At 37.6% G+C, this 19,037-nt stretch overlaps 1 protein-coding gene across 4 annotated transcripts in view; it reads right to left on the reverse strand.

Annotated features, from left to right (window-relative positions):
• Atm (ataxia telangiectasia mutated) overlaps window positions 1-19,037 on the reverse strand; it is a 99,707-nt gene that overhangs the window by 73,308 nt on the left and 7,362 nt on the right. For all 4 annotated transcript variants that reach the window (XR_870525.2, XR_003947767.1, NM_007499.3 and 1 more), the window contains exons 5-13: window positions 16,744-16,908; window positions 13,918-14,083; window positions 11,619-11,857; window positions 9,563-9,726; window positions 8,074-8,240; window positions 5,776-6,147; window positions 4,729-4,923; window positions 2,676-2,771; window positions 1,275-1,500 (exon numbers count right to left, since the gene is read on the reverse strand). Coding sequence is in view for 2 of the 4 variants with exons in the window: in NM_007499.3 (NP_031525.3) it covers window positions 1,275-1,500; window positions 2,676-2,771; window positions 4,729-4,923; window positions 5,776-6,147; window positions 8,074-8,240; window positions 9,563-9,726; window positions 11,619-11,857; window positions 13,918-14,083; window positions 16,744-16,908 (1,790 nt within the window). In the remaining 2 variants the exon portion in view is untranslated. The remainder of the gene's footprint in view (window positions 1-1,274; window positions 1,501-2,675; window positions 2,772-4,728; window positions 4,924-5,775; window positions 6,148-8,073; window positions 8,241-9,562; window positions 9,727-11,618; window positions 11,858-13,917; window positions 14,084-16,743; window positions 16,909-19,037) is intronic.

The raw sequence follows: 19,037 nt of genomic DNA on the forward strand, positions 1-19,037 counted from the left end.
TCATGCTTTAAAACTAGCTCAAAGATCACTGTAGAAATATAACCAATATGCTAAAAACAGGCAAGAATACCCAGTGGTGGTGCACATACCTTTAATCCCAGCACTTGGGAGGCAGAAGCTGGTGGTCTACAGAGTAAGTTTCAGGATAGCCAAGGGTACTACAGAGAAACCATATCTTGAAAAACCAACCAGCCAACCAAATTAAATAAATACATAAATAAATAAGCAAGCAAGCAAGTAGACAAATCAATAACATTCCAAGAAAACTGAATCATGTTAGAGCAAAGCTAGCTCCAGCTGACAAAGCCCCATTAGTAAGTGGCAGTGACAGGGCAACAGCCACACTGCCCCCACCTGGTTTCTTGGGTCATTTTCTAGGGCTGCTCATTTCACTCCTTTGTGAGTTTATAAGTGTTTTTCAATTTCGTTATTTACATAACAGACCACTTTGTGGAAGATACAGATTAACAAACTAGTATGCCCTTTAAGCAAATTATGCAAAGGATCCATGGTACAAAGAAGATACTAATTAAGTGCCCTTAAAATTGAAATGCTACATAGTATGAATTGTTGTTTTTCAAGACAGGGTTTCTCTGTGTATCTCTGACGTCCTGGAACTAGCTTTTAGTCCAGATGGACCTTGAACTCAGAAATCTGCCTGCCTCTGCCTCCTGAGAATTGGCATTAAAAGTATATGCCACTACACCCAAAAACTGAAACTAGTATGTGAAAAATTACTGTGGCTGAGTGAACCTAAGGCACATGTTACAACAAATGCAACATGTGGCTATCTAAATACATGGAATAGGATACACACCATCTAGGAAAGCATGATTTATAGAGAGTAGCTGTATTTGTGATGTTACAAAGATAAATCATTTGGCTTCTAATGACTGGGTATTTGCTCGTCCATTTCATAGCTTTATAATCATTCTACTTGTTTCAAATGCAACAACTAGATTTCTCTTCTCCTATGACTAAATTTCCATGCTTTGTACCAATATGTTCATCCCATCATGAAGTTCTTAGACTCACACCAGCACTCCTTCCCACTAACCTACCTCAAGAATTGTCTACAGAGTTCCTGAACAAAGAATCTCAAAATTATCGTTTCCCTTTCCTCCCTGCCTATTTTTCCTACTTGTTGGGCTGTGCCACCGTTTATTTACAACCAGGCCTCTCTCATCTTTCATACCTTTCACACTCCCATTTTCCCTTCCTAACAACCCATAAATGCTCAAGAATACACCTGAATTCGTTTTAAGAAATCTCACCTCAGAAGAGTAATTACTTAAAAGCTGTTCTGATAATCCCAGAAGATAGTGATCCAATGATTCCTTGAGATTTTGCTGGACAGAGAAGCCAACACTAGACTGAAATTTTTCTACAGCATACTCTTTGACAGTAGTTAAAAAATCCATCTTGTCAAAAGTAGTCTGAAGAAACAGTTCTTCTACTTCTGAAAATGAAGGCTCTTCTTTATCTTCGCAGTGTTGTTCACTTCAGGAGTGAGATTAATGATTAAAACCATGATCTAATATTTTTTCAACTAGTTCACAACACATTACAAATAAAATCATCAAGAAAACATTTATACCATTCAAAGACTGCTAATAAGATTTTTGAGTTATTCTGTGAAATGCTTCTCTTCTTTGGGCTTTTATGGCAAATTGAATTGACATTGGATAATTTCATTATTGGTAGCAAATTTTACTCACAAAAATATAGAAGTGACAGTTCCAAATACAAATTCAGAGATATATTTAGACACTAACACTAGATAGCTGAATGTAATTACCAAAAACATCTGCTTTCTTCTCACCTGATTTCCAAAATTAGTGATTTTACTTTAATTTTAAAGAAGTGAGACTGGATATCCTCATATCATTGAGCTATTTTCAGTCACAGTGCCAAATGTGGCAATGAACTGAGCCAATCAATTAAAAACGAGTTTTTAAATATTTTCACATTGTAATTAAAATTAAGCTTTGCTTTTCAGTATTGCTTCTAGTTACACTGTTCAGGAGGGTCTTCAACTTATGATTTCAAAATTCTCTTGCCTCAGCTTCCCAGAGTCTGGACCACAGAACATAATGATAGCCAACTCTCATTAGTTTTTCCTTTGTTCTGCCATGGATTTAGCTAGTGAGATGGAGTGAGTGACTGTGTGTGCACACACACGCCAGATGCACTTGTCACACTTGTCAAGAGTCAGTTCATCCTTCCAGCCGGTGAGTCTCAGGCCCCACGGACTGAACTCAGGTTATCAGGATTGAAAAATGCCTTTACCTGCTAAGCAATCTCACTGGCACGTTTTAAAACTTAATAAAATTTAGTCAACATACAAACAGTGGGTCCCTACTAAAAACTCACTTCACATAAATTTTATGTTCTTAATTTTGCATAGCTGTTCAGCTTTTTTTCTCTTAACACTTGTTAGACATGTTATAATATACAGCAATAAAATGGTAACCTTCATCTAAAGTAATAGAACATAAATTATAATCACCAATAAAAAACTTCTTTCTGCTTAGCTGTTGTGATATTTCTTCAATCAGACCAATTTATATCAAAATTACTAATAAGATGAACTCCCACCATGATAGAATTATCTTTCTAATTAATACTATTAATACTATATCTCAAAACATCACATACTTTCTTATATAACATACCATTCTGGCACACTTTGAAAAAACTTCATTGCAGCTTTTGAGTTTTTCATAGTGAGACTTACAAGAATTTTTTCGACTACAAGATGAGGAAAATTACTAAAAAAGAAAACAAAAAACTTTACTTAAAAGACCATACACCATTAAAAAGAACTTTAATATGCATGTATATATAGCTACCAATTATGATCCTTAAAATTCAGATTCCACACTAAAAATGCTTTCATTTGTCCTGAATCACTAGTATTGAAAGTTTATTAAAGAGGTTAGAGCAATGTACTATGGTTTCTAAAACTGCTGGTTACATATAATTTTAAAAGCAGGATTTCTTTTTCTGGATTGTTTATTTATTGTTGTTATGTGAATTTCCCTGCATCAATGTCTATGCTTCTTGTGTGCCTGATGCACAAAATCGCCAAAAGAAGGCATCAAGATACTTTGAAACTAGAGTTATAGACACATATAAATTGGAGTAGATGCTCACAGTTGTGGGCTTCCATGTAGGTGCTAAGAATTGAACGCAGCCAAGTGCTTGTTCTTGTTTAAGCCATCTTTCCAGCACCCTCTGCCCTAACAATATTTCTGAGATAAAAGGTTATGAACTAAAGGTAAAACACTATGCTCTACCCTCCTGGGGAACAGTAAACTGGGCTAGTCCTAGGGCTTAAGCCCTACTTTGTTTTCTCATCATTCATGTATCAAATTTCTCGATATCCATTATGATTAAGGAATAAGATAAGATATAGAATGAAGGGGGCGGACCTGAAGCTAAGGTCCTGTTCCTCAATTGGCTCTTGACCTGTCAGTGAAGAAAGCTAGGGGCCAATTGCTGAGTGGAAGGTACAAGCGGGACTTCCGGGTCTCAGGAGGTCTCAGGAGGAAAAGGCAGACGCAAGGAAGGAGAAGAGGAGCTTTTGCTATGCTTTGGAGGGAGAAGCCAGTAACCATGTGAGGTTTCAAGAAGAGCTGGGCCTGTGGTCAGTACTACAGGTGGGTGGCCAGGGGCTATGTGAGACCAGCCAGTGAAGTTTAGGGCAGGTGGGAGGAGTAGAGATAAAAATATTATTAAGGACATGCTTTTCCAGGCAGGACATAGCAGTGCCCAGCAATTGTGTCTTAAGGCAAGTTGAAAAGGAAAAAAAAACTGTGTGTGTCTTTTGTCCAAGGATTCAAAGGAAGTGGGTGGGGCCTGGTAGCAAAGCCCACCTCCTGGAGCAAAGGTGGGTAGAACAAATGGGAAGCCAGGAGGGGGCTGTTAGCCTGCTGCTCTTGGAGCAAAGGCCAGTAGAGTGTAAAACTACAATAGTGTCACAAAGAAACACTACAGAGCAGGTGTGGTAGCACACTCCTTTAATCCTAGCACTCAGGAGGCAGAGGTAGGGGAATTCCTATAAGAGGCTAGCTTAGTCTTGGTCTATATAGGGAGTTCCAAGCCAGATCAGAGTTACACAGTGAGACCATGTAACAAACCAACCAAACCAACCAATCAAACAAACAAAACCAACAGGCAAAAGGAAAAAAAAGGAAAAAAACCCCAAAAAACAGATGCTAAATTTAATGAAAGAAAGACATTTTAGTGTCCTACAATGGAGTAGGTAATCATGAAAAATTCGGTGTTTTTTTTTTCTTTTAAAAGAAACCATGGTTTTCAATGTGTTCCTCATAAGAAGATTACAACTACTTAAGAAGATAATATATTAATGGTGATTTAAACATTTTACAATGCATGTGTGTATCAAATACTAGATGTCATATCACAAATATGAAAACTTTTTATAAATGTTAAATTTTTAAGAAACAATTATGTGTCTATCCTTCATGAAAATCTCCCATATCCTACAGTGAGTTAACCTTGCATTTCAGAAATGATCCAGCACAAAGATACAGATGATTTGTAATATTTTAGAGATAACTCCAGGAAATTCTGCACTGTGAGCATAAAATAAAGCTATCTGATATCAAATATGTAGAGAGAGCCTTATAAAATTAAACAAGAAAACATGCAGAGTCAGAGCAAAACAAGAATGCAGGAGTATGCCAAAAAAAGCAGAATTACCTCTGAAGAATTGGAGGCAGCTCTGTGCTGTCTTCTAAGTCATCCTCTAACTGGTAGAATAAGAGCCACCTCATTATTGACTCCTTTACAGAAAAACTTCTATTTGCTTCACACACACTTTGTTCTGTTCCCATTTTTATTGCATCTGGAACTACACAGATGCTAAGTGCCAAAGTCAAGCAGCATACTGAAGGACTACAAAGAAACACAAGGAGACTGTTAGCAGCAAGCTCTCTGGAGGGCAGACGCTTTACCTCTGCTGCTTAGCACTCACTAAGTCTATCATGCTCAGGGCAATATGAGGAACATTTTGTAAACAAAGCTGGGAAAGAAAGATTACATTTCAGAAAACTCTTCTGATGTAAAATTTTTGTCCCGGGGGCAGGAGAAATGGCTCAGAGGTTAAGAGCACTGCCTGCTCTTTCAGAGGTCTTGAGTTCACTTCCCAGCAACCACATTATGGCTCACAATCATTCATTCATATATCTATATCTCTTGGGATCTGATGCTCTCTCTCTCTCTCTCTCTCTCTCTCAAGATATATATATATCTTGGGATCTGATGGGATCTGATGCCCTCTTCTGGCATGCAGGTAAACATATAGATAGAGCACTCATACATATAACTGTCCAATAAAAATGCACTGAGCTACAAGAATGTGTATGAATATTGAATAATTATAAATTATAGTCAAGAATTTAAAATTTATAATCCTATACCGAAAACTGGTCTTAAAAATAAAAAGATAGGACATGGCTCACATCTTTAAACCTAGCATCTAGGAAGCATAAGCAGCCTATGTCTTAAGTGCAAGGTCAGCCAATCATAGACGTTAGCCAAGGCTACACAGGAAGATCCTAACTCAAAAATATGAAAAATAAAAAAATTAAAATTGTCCTTCACAAAAAAATCTCAGTATTATTGATTATTTTGGGCCAACAAAACACAAAAGATTTATTATATCTTTCGCTGATATAATAACAAACTACAAAAATAATCAAGGATACATTTGTGTGTTTATGTAAAATCAAATATTATACAACCTACCTAGAAGGTTTACAGGCTGAGCCAGTAAATAACTTCCAGAATTCTCTGTCAAGTTCAACTAAACTACCTTGAATGATGGCCTCAAGTAAACCAAAGTTTTCAGTTTGTGTTTGTCCAGAACTTATACCACGAAAGGTAATAGACCAAATTTTGATCCATAGTTTCAATAAATCTGACTTCTGAGAGCTTTCCAGGTTTGATTTCTTGCCTTGACATAAGGCAACTTCCTTAAGGCATCGTAACACATATGGGATGCGTTCTCCACGTCGCTGTTGAGGCAGAAGCTGGTACAGTATCAGTATTAATGGAGACAGCTCACAGTTAGGTAAACTGGAAGGATATTTTGATATTAATCGGGTTGTAATCTGTAGCCTGAAAGGAAAAAAGAAAAGGATTTCTGTGAATTCTTTTCAATCTTTAACAACATAAAAGAAAACAAAGATGCAAATACTATACCTTTCTATATCCTAACTACAGTATCATCTTCACTCTTTTCAATATTGTTTTTTAAGTAAATTAACTGCTGATACTGACTAGGCCCTGCTGCCAATTACAGAAGGAAGAATCACACGATCTGGCTAGCTATGTCTTTACATAAAATCTCAAAAACAACCCATTTTCTGATCTTTTGGCACCAAAAATACTTCATATTAGAAAAATATAACTGAAACACTTGTCTTTGACACCAATTTAGCATTCAACACAATGTTCTGTGAATATTCCAGAACAATAGTTCTCAACCTATGGGTCACAAGCCCTTTGGGAGTCGACAACCCTTTCACGGGGGTTGCCTATTTCAGATATTTACATTGTGATTAATAACAATCATAACATTACAGTTCAGTTATAAAGTAGCAACAAAAATAATTTTCTGTTGGGAGTCACTGCAACATGAGAACTGTATTAAAGATTTGCAGCATTGGAAACATTAAGAACCACTGCTCAAGGAGTGCTAATCAAAACCAAGGAGCCTATGTTATTCACTGCTAAGTGTGGCACAGAAAAGCCATTCAGTAATTCTTTTTGTTTGTGGGTTTTTGTTGTTGTTGTTGTTGTTTTATGAGGCAGGGTTTCTCTGTGTAGCCCTGGCTGGCCTTGAACTCAGAGACTCACATGCCTATGCCTCCTAAATAAATGCTGGGGTTGAAAGCCAGCACCACCTTCACCCAGCTAGTAATTCTTGATTAAATAGACAGATTAAGAATCTAAAGCCATGGAAGATTTATATAATCTGAAGAGAAACGAGAAAAAAAGAGTCAATGAAAAGATTCCTAGTGATAGGTCTGTTGTATGCAGACCTAAGCCTACCGTGATCATCAGAGAGGCTTTATCCAGCAACTGACAGGAGCAGATGCAGCCAAACATTATGCACATCACCCCCAGGAGAATCATAGGGGCTCAGAGACTGAAGCCGTAATTATGGAGCTAGGATCCCCTGCATACATTTTATGGTTGTGTAACTTAGTGCTCTCGTGGGACTCCTAAAAGTGGGAGCGCGGTTCTTTCTGACTATTTTGTTTGCTTTGGAACCCTTTTCCTCCTCCCAGGTGGCCTCATCTGGCCTTTATTCGAGGGTGTGTGCTCAGTCTTATTGTAGGTTGTCATGCTGTTTGGATGGTATCTCTGGGAGGCCTGCCCTTTTCTACAGGGAACGGAGGAGTGGATCTGTGGGGAGGGGAGGGAGGAGGAAGTGAGAAGAGCGGAGAGAGGGGAAACTCCAGTCAAGGTGTACTACACCAGAGAAGAATAAAGTAGAACAAAAAGAATAAATAAAATCTGAAGTAGAACTGTCAACTGCATAGAATAAATGTAAACTTAAGCAATAGATAACAAAGTCTATATAGCTTTTCTTCACAACTCAATAACATACATATTCCAGCAACAAGGTGAAAAATATTCCCCCTCCCCCTCCCACAATCTGTTAAGTCTCTAAGTACCTTCAGGCATGCTGGTTAACATTTCTAGAGCTGGTCCCTTTCAGCAAAGAAAACTGGCCTGGCTAAATACAGTCTACTGATCCTAATCAGAGTTAATCTGTCATTGTGGAATTGTGCACATTTAAATATGAATGAAAATAAGAGTTAGGAAAAAGGAAAACACAAAAACCGTGTCTACATGTCTAAAAAGGTAGCCTTGTCTAGCACAGCAGATGAGCCTTTTAGGGATTATCTACAGCAATCACACTTCACCTGCCACTAACAGCAGGTCTGGGCACCGTCAAATAACAACTCTCAGCAAAGAAGGCTTTCTGGGGGAAATGATTGAAATGACACCAAATGAGAAAATACAACATTTTACCAAGGCACGAGATCAAAATCACTCTGTGACTTCTGAAGATAATCTTTTATCACTTCCCAGCCTACGTCTATTTTCCTTCTTTTGCAAGGTACACTGTAATCAGTGGATTCCCTTTGTGTCACATAAGATTGAGAAATCTCCACGGATCTGGTATCTGCATCAAAAAGCTGCAAAATAAAAAACACCTTTTTATTGCTACAATTTTTAAATGAATCATCGGGGAGAAAAATACTTCTCAACTGAAAATATAGGGACTCATAATTATTAATAAGTTATAGAAATATCTAAAGACATTAAGAGATAAATATTTTTACATAGCAGTAATGACATTTTTAGTAAGTATTTATAAGTAGGGTACTACATTTATTTTCTGGGGACACTTACCAAAACTGCAAATAGTGTATTTTCAACAGGATTAAATTTTAAATTTATATTTAATTACATGAGATTACATAAAAATTAAATTTATATTAACATTTAAGAGAGCAAAATAAGTACCAATATGTCAATCAAATCTCAGGTCAATCAGATTTTCCTTGACAGCAATATTACGAGATCCTGAGGAATATTTCCCTCGGCTTCCTATATGACTTATCTCATTCACTAGCAAGTCATATAAGTTGTACAAGATACTTTTCCCTTTCATGGATTCATAAGCACCTGTAACCCAGAAACACAGCATATTTATATTCAAACGCCATCGGCACTGCCAGCTCTCAGAATGACTCACCTTCTTAGGCAGCCCAGTCCGAGGTCTACTCAGTACTAATGTCCCTTTGGGCAATATGAGAATAAAATACTCATTTATAGTACCCAGTGGAACACTATATAAATGAAGCTAGGCACAAAAATCCACATACATATGATTCTATTTCTATTAAATGTATCAAACAGACAAATCATTCAAAGATAACAGAAGTAGATTAGTGGCTAAGAGAAACAAATAAAGATAAATGAAAACTAAGAGGTCTAAAGTTTCTATAGGGGATGACAGAAGGCTTTGAATAGATTTTGGTGATGGTTTCAGAACAAACCAATGATAATAATTATTGTAAATATTTATCATCGCGAATTTTATGCTACATGAATATCCTAATTTTTTTTTTTTCTGAAACAGGTTTTCCTTGTGTATCCTTGGCTGTCCTGAACTAGCTCTGTAGACCAGGCTGATCTTGAACTCATACAGACCTGCCTGTCTCTGCTTCCCGAGTACTGGGATTAAAGGCATTCTCAACCACTGCCCAGTTGATTTTTTTAAAAATTAGGCTAGGATGCATTCACCTTCCCTGTAGGTGACTGTCACCACTAGCTCTAGACACATGTCCAAAAGTCATCCTTCAATGAAAAGGGTTAGTTTCAAATACACATAATTTGAAAATAACTGTTAGGTATACAGAGTAATTTTATAGACTTGTCATAATGCAAAGTACAAGCATCCAGCAGAGAGAAGGTTAACAGGAAATTTCCAACGTGACAACAGCTACTATACCTGGTAACAGATATCTGCCATCAGGTCAATCAGATTTTCCTTGACAGCAATATTACGAGATCCTGAGGAATATTTCCCTCGGCTTCCTATATGACTTATCTCATTCACTAGCAAGTCATATAAGTTGTACAAGATACTTTTCCATTTCATGGATTCATAAGCACCTGTAACCCAGAAACACAGCATATTTATATTCAAACGCCATTGGCACTGCCAGCTCTCAGAATGACTCACCTTCTTAGGCAGCCCAGTCCGAGGTCTACTCAGTACTAATGTCCCTTTGGGCAATATCCTTGAAGACTCACTTCCTGGTGGTCTTCACTTCATAGTCAGGTAACTGTGGTTGTTATAAATGTCCTCACGTTCTCATCTAAAACTTTCCCTTTTCTAATGTATGATGTGCCTTAAGAAAGATAACATGCCCTTCTTCCACATGGGACCAGCTTCTGTATAATTTTTATTATGACTCCTTCTATCTGTTTTAATGATTGAATTTTTTTTAAGATTTATTTATTTATATAAGTACACTGTAGCTGTCTTCAGACACTCCAGAAGAGGGAGTCAGATCTCGTTACGGATGGTTGTGAGCCACCATGTGGTTGCTGGGATTTGAACTCCGGACCTCCGGAAGAGCAGTCGGGTGCTCTTACCCACTGAGCCATCTCACCAGCCCAATGATTGAATTTTTTATTGGATATTTTCTTTATTTACATTTCAAATGTTCTCCCGTTTCCAGGCCCCCCTCCCCTCCACTGGAAACCCCTACCCCATCCTCCCTGCCCTCATTGCTCCTTCTACTAGTACACTTACACTGTTCTCCGTTTACAGTGGCTATCTCACCATGCAAGTCACACTTCAGTCAATTTATGCCCCTCTTAAAATGCTGAACTAGTCTGCAGAGTCTGGTAAACACAATCCTCATGGAAAACTACAGGGTTATTACTTCTCACAAACAAAGTAACATAAAAACATAATATTGAAGGCTAAAACTATGTGAATTTTTCTGACAGTCTCATAACCCTGTCAAATTTTCAATTAACCATAAATATGCAGTTAACTAACAAATTACATCACCTTTTAACCAGCCTCATCTTTATCCTGGTTAGAGTAAGATGAAAGACAAAACTGAGAAGTCACAATTCTTTTGACTTATAGTAGTTTCATAAACTACATAAACCTGAATGTATACATTCAAAGAGCTGATACATATCCCTACTGAAAAAAGAATGGTACAACAGTTATTCTCCATTCTTGCTGATGTGACTTAATGTCTCGGACCACCTCAACAAAATCATCACTATTACCCAAGATGAACTTAGTCTAAAGGCTAGTACAAGCCCAAAGATAATCAAAGACCATCCACGAGAGAGTTCATCGAGGTCAACTGTCACTCAATCCAGTTTTGGTTTTGTTTTGTTTTGTTTTTCTAGACAGAGCTAATATGTAGAGAGCTGACTATCCTGGAACTCATTTTACAGACCAGGCTGGCCTCGAACTCAGAAGTCTGCCTGTCTCTGCCTCCCAAGTGCTGGGACTAAAGGCATGCGCCAACACTACCTCATTCAATACACTTCTTAAAGAATGAAGAATAGTATTTTTGGTTTAAAAAGGGGGGAGGGGGATGCAAAACAATCAGGGAGCACAAGACATTCACCACCAGTGCTTTACTGTTTATTCTGCTCCCAGGAAATGAGCCTTGTGTAAGAGTGAGGCACCAGGTTTGGCTAGTCTACCTCACATGGAGATAAACAAGCTCCCACTTTATATAAACCCCTTGCTCTCCAGCCTACGGCCCCTCTTAGTAGGAAGTGGTGACGGGTGAGTGGCTGCTGCAGGAAATGCCACTAGTTTTCATCTGATACTTTATTGACAATGGAAAGGCGAGTCAGAACTTACTCCCACTGGTTCAGACCCAAGAGAATGCATGAAACCCGTCTCAGGACTAGTCACACTCCTAACCAGAGACACTTCATTCCTCTACAGAACACTGATGCCACGCTCAGACAGCTTCTATTTTAATGAAACATATGCAAATCAGGAAAAATTCCCTTTATACCTTCTTCAGGAGCTCTGGCTCCTTGTGGATGATGGATATAAATCTGCAGTTGAATTAGTTCAATAATTACTTCTTTTAAAGAATCATTAAGTCTATGTTGAGTCCAAATATATAGTAAGGTAGGAAGAATTTCATCTCCTGCTTCACACACCCGTTTTCGGAAGTTGACAGCCAGAGACTTGAGGAAAATGTTAAGGGCTGCTAAGATGTGACTTAAGCCAGGAGAGCTCTTTTCTTGTCTGCAACAGAAGATAGGGTCAACTGGGTGTAACAGGAACAGTTGAAAAGGATAAAATCTAATATTCAAACAGAATCATAACCTGGGTTCAAATCTCTCCATAAAAAAAAAATAAACAAACAAAAAACCCAACACAACATTTCTAACCATTAAAAAAAACTCCACTGATTCTCACTTGGGGCTAAGAAATTTTTCCTGTTAAACCTCTTTGCTACTAAACCACTGTCTAAAAACACACAATTTATTTGTATACCTACAGTAATACATGTTTTAACATGAACTGAATTTTGCCTTACAGATGTGTACCAATGCTTCCAAAATATTTTACCACTTTGTTCTTTTATTATTATATAAGTACACTGCAGCTGTCTTCAGACACACCAGAAGAGGACACCAGATCCCATTACAGATGGTTGTGAGCCACCATGTGGTTGCTGGGAATTGAACTGAGGACCTCTGGAAGATCAGTGCTCTTAACCTCTGAGCCATGTCTCCAGGCCCACTCACTACTTTGCTCTCGATATACTACGTCTATCCTTAAAATGGAAAGAATGATATTACTTAAGCAACATCCAGCTTTCCTTTTTATCAGATGAGAAAGACCACAGGGCTCACACATAAAGGGTGTCACTTAAGTGTTCACACATTAAGAACATTTGGTTCAAAATGATCCTTCAAGAAACTACGGGTTCTATTACGAGTCAATGGTTCCTTTTGAAAGACACTCCCACCAATGCAGTGAGAAGTCTTGTCTCCAGACTGTTCAAAGTATCTGCTGTTTACTTCTAGCAACACAGCTCTTTTAACTTCAGTACCACTTATCTCACTGGGACTTTCCTTGCATGTCTTTGATAGCTAAGGAAGTTGAATGTGTTCGTAAATTAATTGATTGCATATTTATTTTTCTTTTCTCATTTATTTTCTCATGATGCAGACCAAGATGACGATAAACTCAGAATCATGCCATGCAGGGCCTCCCAAGTACTAGGGTTATAGTATATCCATCCAGTCCTGGAGTCACAGAAGTGCATCACTACCCTTTGCCTAGGTTTTTACCTAGGGCATTTAAAAAAAATTTTAAGTAACCTATTTTTTATTATTTGTTGAGAATTTCATACAATGTGCCTTGATCCATCTCCCCAGCAACATAGTTTTTGTTCCCAAGTTTCATAAAGTTGTTATATAATCTGGATGTTAAGTCTTTAGTTGGATCCACAGTGTGCAAGAGCCTCTCCCATTTGGCAAGGTATCTTTTCACTATGCTCAGCATTTCCTTTCTAGGAAGAAACTACAGTTTATATAAACCCACCTACTTCCTTTTGCTTCTGTTTTGGGGGTTTAGTCCCAAAAGATCACCGCTTTTATCTTACAAAAAATTGAGTGTGTATGCACACATAGGCACATACATGTATGCATGAAGAGACCTAAAGGAGGATGTTGGATGGCCAACTCTTCTCCACATTATTCCCTTGAAACAAGGTCTCTCACTCAACCAGGAGCTTGCCATTGTGGAATAACAATGGTGGTTAGCAAACCCCAATTATTTTCTGTCTCTATCTTCAACTTCAACTCAGCGAGGGATCAAAAATTTGCCCAGTTACCTTGGCTATTCTATTTGGCTGCTCAGGAGCCACACCCAGGTCCTCATGCTTACACATCAAGTGTTTGTACCCACTAAGTCGCCTCCTCAGACCCTTGTGTCACTATCTCCAAGTGTTTCATCTGTTTGCTTTCTTCAAGTTTCTAACTTGCAAATCTTTGGTCTGTTTTAAGGGTTTTTTTTTTTTTCGCTTTTAATAGGATAAAAAGCAGAGGTCAAGATGCACACAAAATTGAAATATCACAATGAACCATGACTATCCATAATTATGTATTAATAAAAACTTAATATTTAGAAAAATAGAAATATTCTGAATAATCACATTTTCCATCAGAAATGTGAGCAACTGAATACCCACTGTTGAAAAGGTAGTATTATTTAGTTATTAAATCTAAAACATGGTGATGGAAAGAAAATCTAATATGAATATGGTACAATATGAAACCAAGTGGTCTAATTACCTGGCATACTGAATAGCCTTGGAAAAAAGATCTAAAAACTTTGAAGGTAATCCATCAGTCTGTGAACAGCATCCTCTGGTGACAGCATGAATTATTCTAGCCACTAAAACTCTATTAATGTCCTGTGATGGCTTGAGATACAGCCTGAAGTACAGTGAAAACAATTCTAAAAATTGAAAAAAGAAAGTATTAGATAATTATTTTAAAAATTAACTATGTTCAACATCACAATTCAACTTAAGTATGCTACAATTCTCCAAGACAAAAGTATTAAAGATAACCTTGAGTTTAATAGAATACATCAATGTTTATTAATGTACTTAAACCTCAAATAAGCTACTTAATATCTGTCTCCATGCCTATGCTGTTTTAGCTAGGACTAACAAAGTCACTAAGTTTTGGTGTCCTATCAATGGTGTTTTTAAAATATGTATAGAAAGTATCACCCTTTATGAATGGCTTCACAGTTTGCTCTGTTTGTATATAACCTAACAACAACAGGACAGTTTCTTGGATTTTTAGTAAAGGACATAAGGTTCTTGCTCAAAAAAGAAAAAAGGAAAGTTTATTCCTCACAGCAGTAACGGTAAGCAGAATACTTCCATCTTTGCATGAGGTCCCCAATCTCAACAGCATCATGAAGAGGGATGGTTCACCCAAATGAAAATAGTAGCCCTTTTATAAATAAGGCTAAAAGCAAAACCATTCTTTGTTTGAAGGAAGGCAATGACTCTCTCAAGTGATTCACTACACAATACACCCTTGAAGAAAGTAGTTTAGGTGAAAAACAGTAACAAGAGTCAGCGATATGCAGTATAATCTATTGAGAATTGTTCCAGACTTAATGAAAAGTAAGCTAGTGGCAAAAGACTTTATCCCCACTAGAAGATAGAGACAGGGAAGAATATCAACTGTCTTTATCTTCCTTTTGAATTGCTCATGTCATGCTTCTGCAAAAGTGGATAAAATTGGCTTAAAATTGGGTATCAAACAAGAGATATGGCCAATACAAATAAATCAAACATTGTAGTTTTAATCATACTGTGTAATAAGAGTTCATAAAACTCTATCAATTATGTTAACATGTTTGCAATGTATCAGATAGCCACAGCATGGTAAAAATGCTCATGCACACATACTGAAGTGGAAGAATCCTCTTTAACAATTTTCTCTTTTACTGACAGAAAAGAAAGAGCAAGGGCCAACACTGCCATTGCTTCTCATTATAGCACATCAAGCTTCATGTTTCTCGAGGGGAATGGTCCACATTTTCAGAATCCATCATGCTCAAGAGAGGGCATGAAGGACAGCACGAGACACCTCAAGGAGTCTCAGAAGAGTAGAATCCTGCTTCTTCACAGAAGGTGCAATGTATGCACTCCTCCATGAACAGTAAAACTGCATATGTGAAAACTGTTTGTGGCGTTTAAAAGATAAAATCTCAAATATCACCAAAGGTAAGGTTCTTCAGACACCATATGTGAGCAATTCTGTCACGTGTCAATGGAACTAAACGGTATGAAGCATTCAGACCTGTGTGTGCTTCGGTTTAATGCCCTGACTGAAGTGTAGTGCTGAAATGCTATAGAAGCAGGTTTGACTCTGGTGAGGCCTTAAGCTACACTGCATCACAATGATCCGAGAAGTGATACTTTCAGTGATTTGGGATTAGGATTTAATAACAACTCTCTCAAGTGCTCAGACCAGGATGCCAGGTGGAAGAAATAATTTTGTATCACAGCAGTGAACAGTCTGGAAATAGAAATTTAAAAAGAATAGTACTTTGAATATCTAGTAAGTCAATGAGTAAAAGATATTTTAACGCATTTGATTTTCATTCCCTTACTAGTTACCTAATATCTACCTCTGCCTAACACAGTGAATACTTTTGCACGTTATCCTTCCTCTGACATTTAAAGTATCTACCACAACCCTTTTAACTCAGAACCCTTGCTTTCAACCTCTGTGACATCTCTCTTTTGGTTTCCTCCTTTATTTATGGCTCAGTTAAGGTATCGCTGTTCTGTGTACACACTGTAAACAAGCCTGGAGAGAGTGAATGGCATGGTAATTTTTAGCTGACTATTTTTCTCAGTCACTGGACGGCTGAATATTTGAAAACAGAGCAGTAATCTTTGAAATCTGTAATTCCAGTTCTAGTGGTAAACACCTACTATAAACAATGTGACTTAATACTTTTTTAAAAAAAAAGATGTATTTATCTATTTAATGTATGTGAGTACACTGTAGCTGTACAGATGGTTGTGAGCCTTCATGTAGTTGTTGGGAATTAAATTTTGGATCTTTGCTCGCTTCAGTCAACCCTGCTCGCTCAGTCCCTGCTCGCTTTCGCCCAAAGATTTATTTATTATTATAAATAAGTACACTGTAGCTGTCTTCAGACACACCAGAAGAGGGCATCAGATTTCATTACGAGTGGTTGTAAGCCACCATATGGTTGCTGGGATTTGAACTCAGGACCTTTGGAAGAGCAGTAAGTGCTCTTACCCACTGAGCCATCTCACCAGCTTGTCTTAATGCTTTTCAAAGTACATAATAAATGAAAATTAAGAACTGGGCATGGTAGTCCATATTTATAATTCCAGCCTTAACAGACCAATGCAGAGGATTACAAGTTGAAGGCCAGAATGGGATATATAGCAAGATGTTACTTGAAAAGGAAGAAAATGAAGGCTCTGAAACTACAATGATATAATTTCATCAATATAATATTAAACTCTGAGTCGTCTGTGGGATATAGACTGCTTTTATTGTTGAAATTTCATCTTATAAGGGGGGGAAAAAATCACAGGCTTCAAAACATACCTAGCCACTGTTGCTGAGATACTTCACACCAGTATTTTCTCACAGAAAGAATGTCTTTGAGTAGTATGTTGCTACAGTCAGCTCCATACGTTAGACCATTAGATGAGTCTTTCACTGTATCCATGACATAATTCAAGAGGTCTTGACATTTTAGCCTGGGTGCTCCTATTTAAAAATAAAACAAAATAGTAAAAATGTATAGATCATAAAAATAAAGACTCCTTCAGAGTGCCAACTTTTTTTGTTGTTTTGTTTTTCGAGACAGGGTTTCTCTGTGTAGCCCTGGCTGTCCTGGAACTCACTTTGTAGACCAGGCTGGCCTCGAACTCAGAAATCCACCTGCCTCTGCCTCCAAAGTGCTGGGATTAAAGGCGTGCACCACCACGCCCAGCTAAGTGCCAACTTCTTTAAGTGATTCCATTCAGCAAGTTTCTCTTAACTCACTCTCATAGTTTCTCTCAACAGGGTAGCCCCTAAGTAAAATTCAACTGGTTGGCCATTTTGTTAATAAAGTTTAACTGGAACACAATCACATTTCTGCATTTAATACTGTAAATGACAAGAAATGAGTATCTGCAATGGATAATATATGACCCAGAAAGTTAAAGAAAAAGAAAACATTTGCTAGATAGCACCATTAAAGATTAAATTTACCAACCTCTAAAAATACAGCAAAAATAGATTAATTTTTATACTGAACTCACAATTTGTGGCACTGGAATTAAAAGGATTCTAAGTCACTGAGCAGCTTTATGAATAAATTTATTAAAATAATCTTGAAATATTCTATTAAGAATAGCCTAGCTACTCTAAAAAGCAAGATTATTTCCATTACATCTAAACAGAAGACAAATAGCATACATATAGAAAAGGCTGAAGTTTTAACAGCACAATAGTTTAGATTCTGAAAATTCATTGCTAATAAATGTTCTTCTAAAATGGGTATGTGCATGGGTGTTTTGCTTCCATGTATGTCTGTGCACTGCATGCATGCAGTGCCTCAGAAATCAGAAGAAGGCTCCAGATCTTTAAGGACTGAATTTATACATGGTTGAGAGCTCCCATGTGGGTGCTAAGAATCAAATCCAAGTCTTCCGGAAAGGCAGCCAGTGTAATCTCCCCCACCCCTAAATGTATATTTTTAAAGATCACAAAATTACATTTAAAAACAAAATTATGCCAGGAACAGTATTACACACCAATAATCCAAATAGTCCTTGGTTAGGGCAAGATTCTGGTTAAGGTATCATTCTTCACTATACAGTAAGTAAGTTTAAGACCATCTTGGTGGGGCTGGAGAGATGGCCCAGTGGTTAAGAGCACTGACTGCTCTTCCAGAGGTCCTGAGTCAAATCCCAGCAACCACATGGTGGCTCACAACCATCCGTAATGAGATCTGACACCCTCTTCTGGAGTGTCTGAAGACAGCTATAGTGTACACATAAATATATAAATCTTAAAAAATAAAAGTGACCATCTTGGGCCACAAGGAAACCCTATCTAAAGAAAAGGGAGGGCAGGGTTTAAGTTTACCTTTAGGGTGTGTCAGCCTGTAACTCCAGGTAAAGGCTATAGCCAAGGCTACAGAAATTAAAATGTTTATTTTGTAGTTTCCAATTTGTCTTAGTCAGGGTTTCTATTCCTGCACAAACATCATGACCAAAAAGCAAGTTGGGGAGAAAAGGGTTTTTTCAGCTTACACTTCCACACTGCTGTTCATCACCAAAGGAGGTCAGGACTGGAACTCAAGCAGATCAGGAAGCAGGAGCTGATGCAGAGGCCATGGAGGGATATTCCTTACTGGCTTGCTTTTTATAAAATCATACTGACATCGAAACTAAAAGACCATGGTTTCTTCAGTACTGACTTCATTTTGAAATTGAACTACAGGTAGGATGAAACTCAATATGCATAAGTAAAATGTGTTAGATTAGCATTTTCTTAATGATGAGACTGGCTACACTCAGGAGGGTCAGGCTATGGTAAGTACGCAATGCTATCACAGTATAAATAGCAGCTTTCACTCATGGCTTATGATTCCGGGCGTGTGACCCATGACAATGCCCACGTCTGCATGATCCTTTTCTATAGTCCTTGGCTATCTCTCCCACAGTTTCTGAAATACTTTTTTATATACAGTATTTGTTGTACTGTCAGATTTTGGAAAGGAATAATTTACCACAAATGCCCAAGACCAACAATAGACAATAAATAAAGTTAACTTCATAAATATTAAGATGAAATCTTAATTTTCTGTCTCCTTTTGCCCAGAACATTCTCTTTCTCTGCCAAAC

This window comes from Mus musculus, chromosome 9, assembly GCF_000001635.26.
Source record: "Mus musculus strain C57BL/6J chromosome 9, GRCm38.p6 C57BL/6J".
Lineage (NCBI taxonomy): Eukaryota > Metazoa > Chordata > Mammalia > Rodentia > Muridae > Mus > Mus musculus.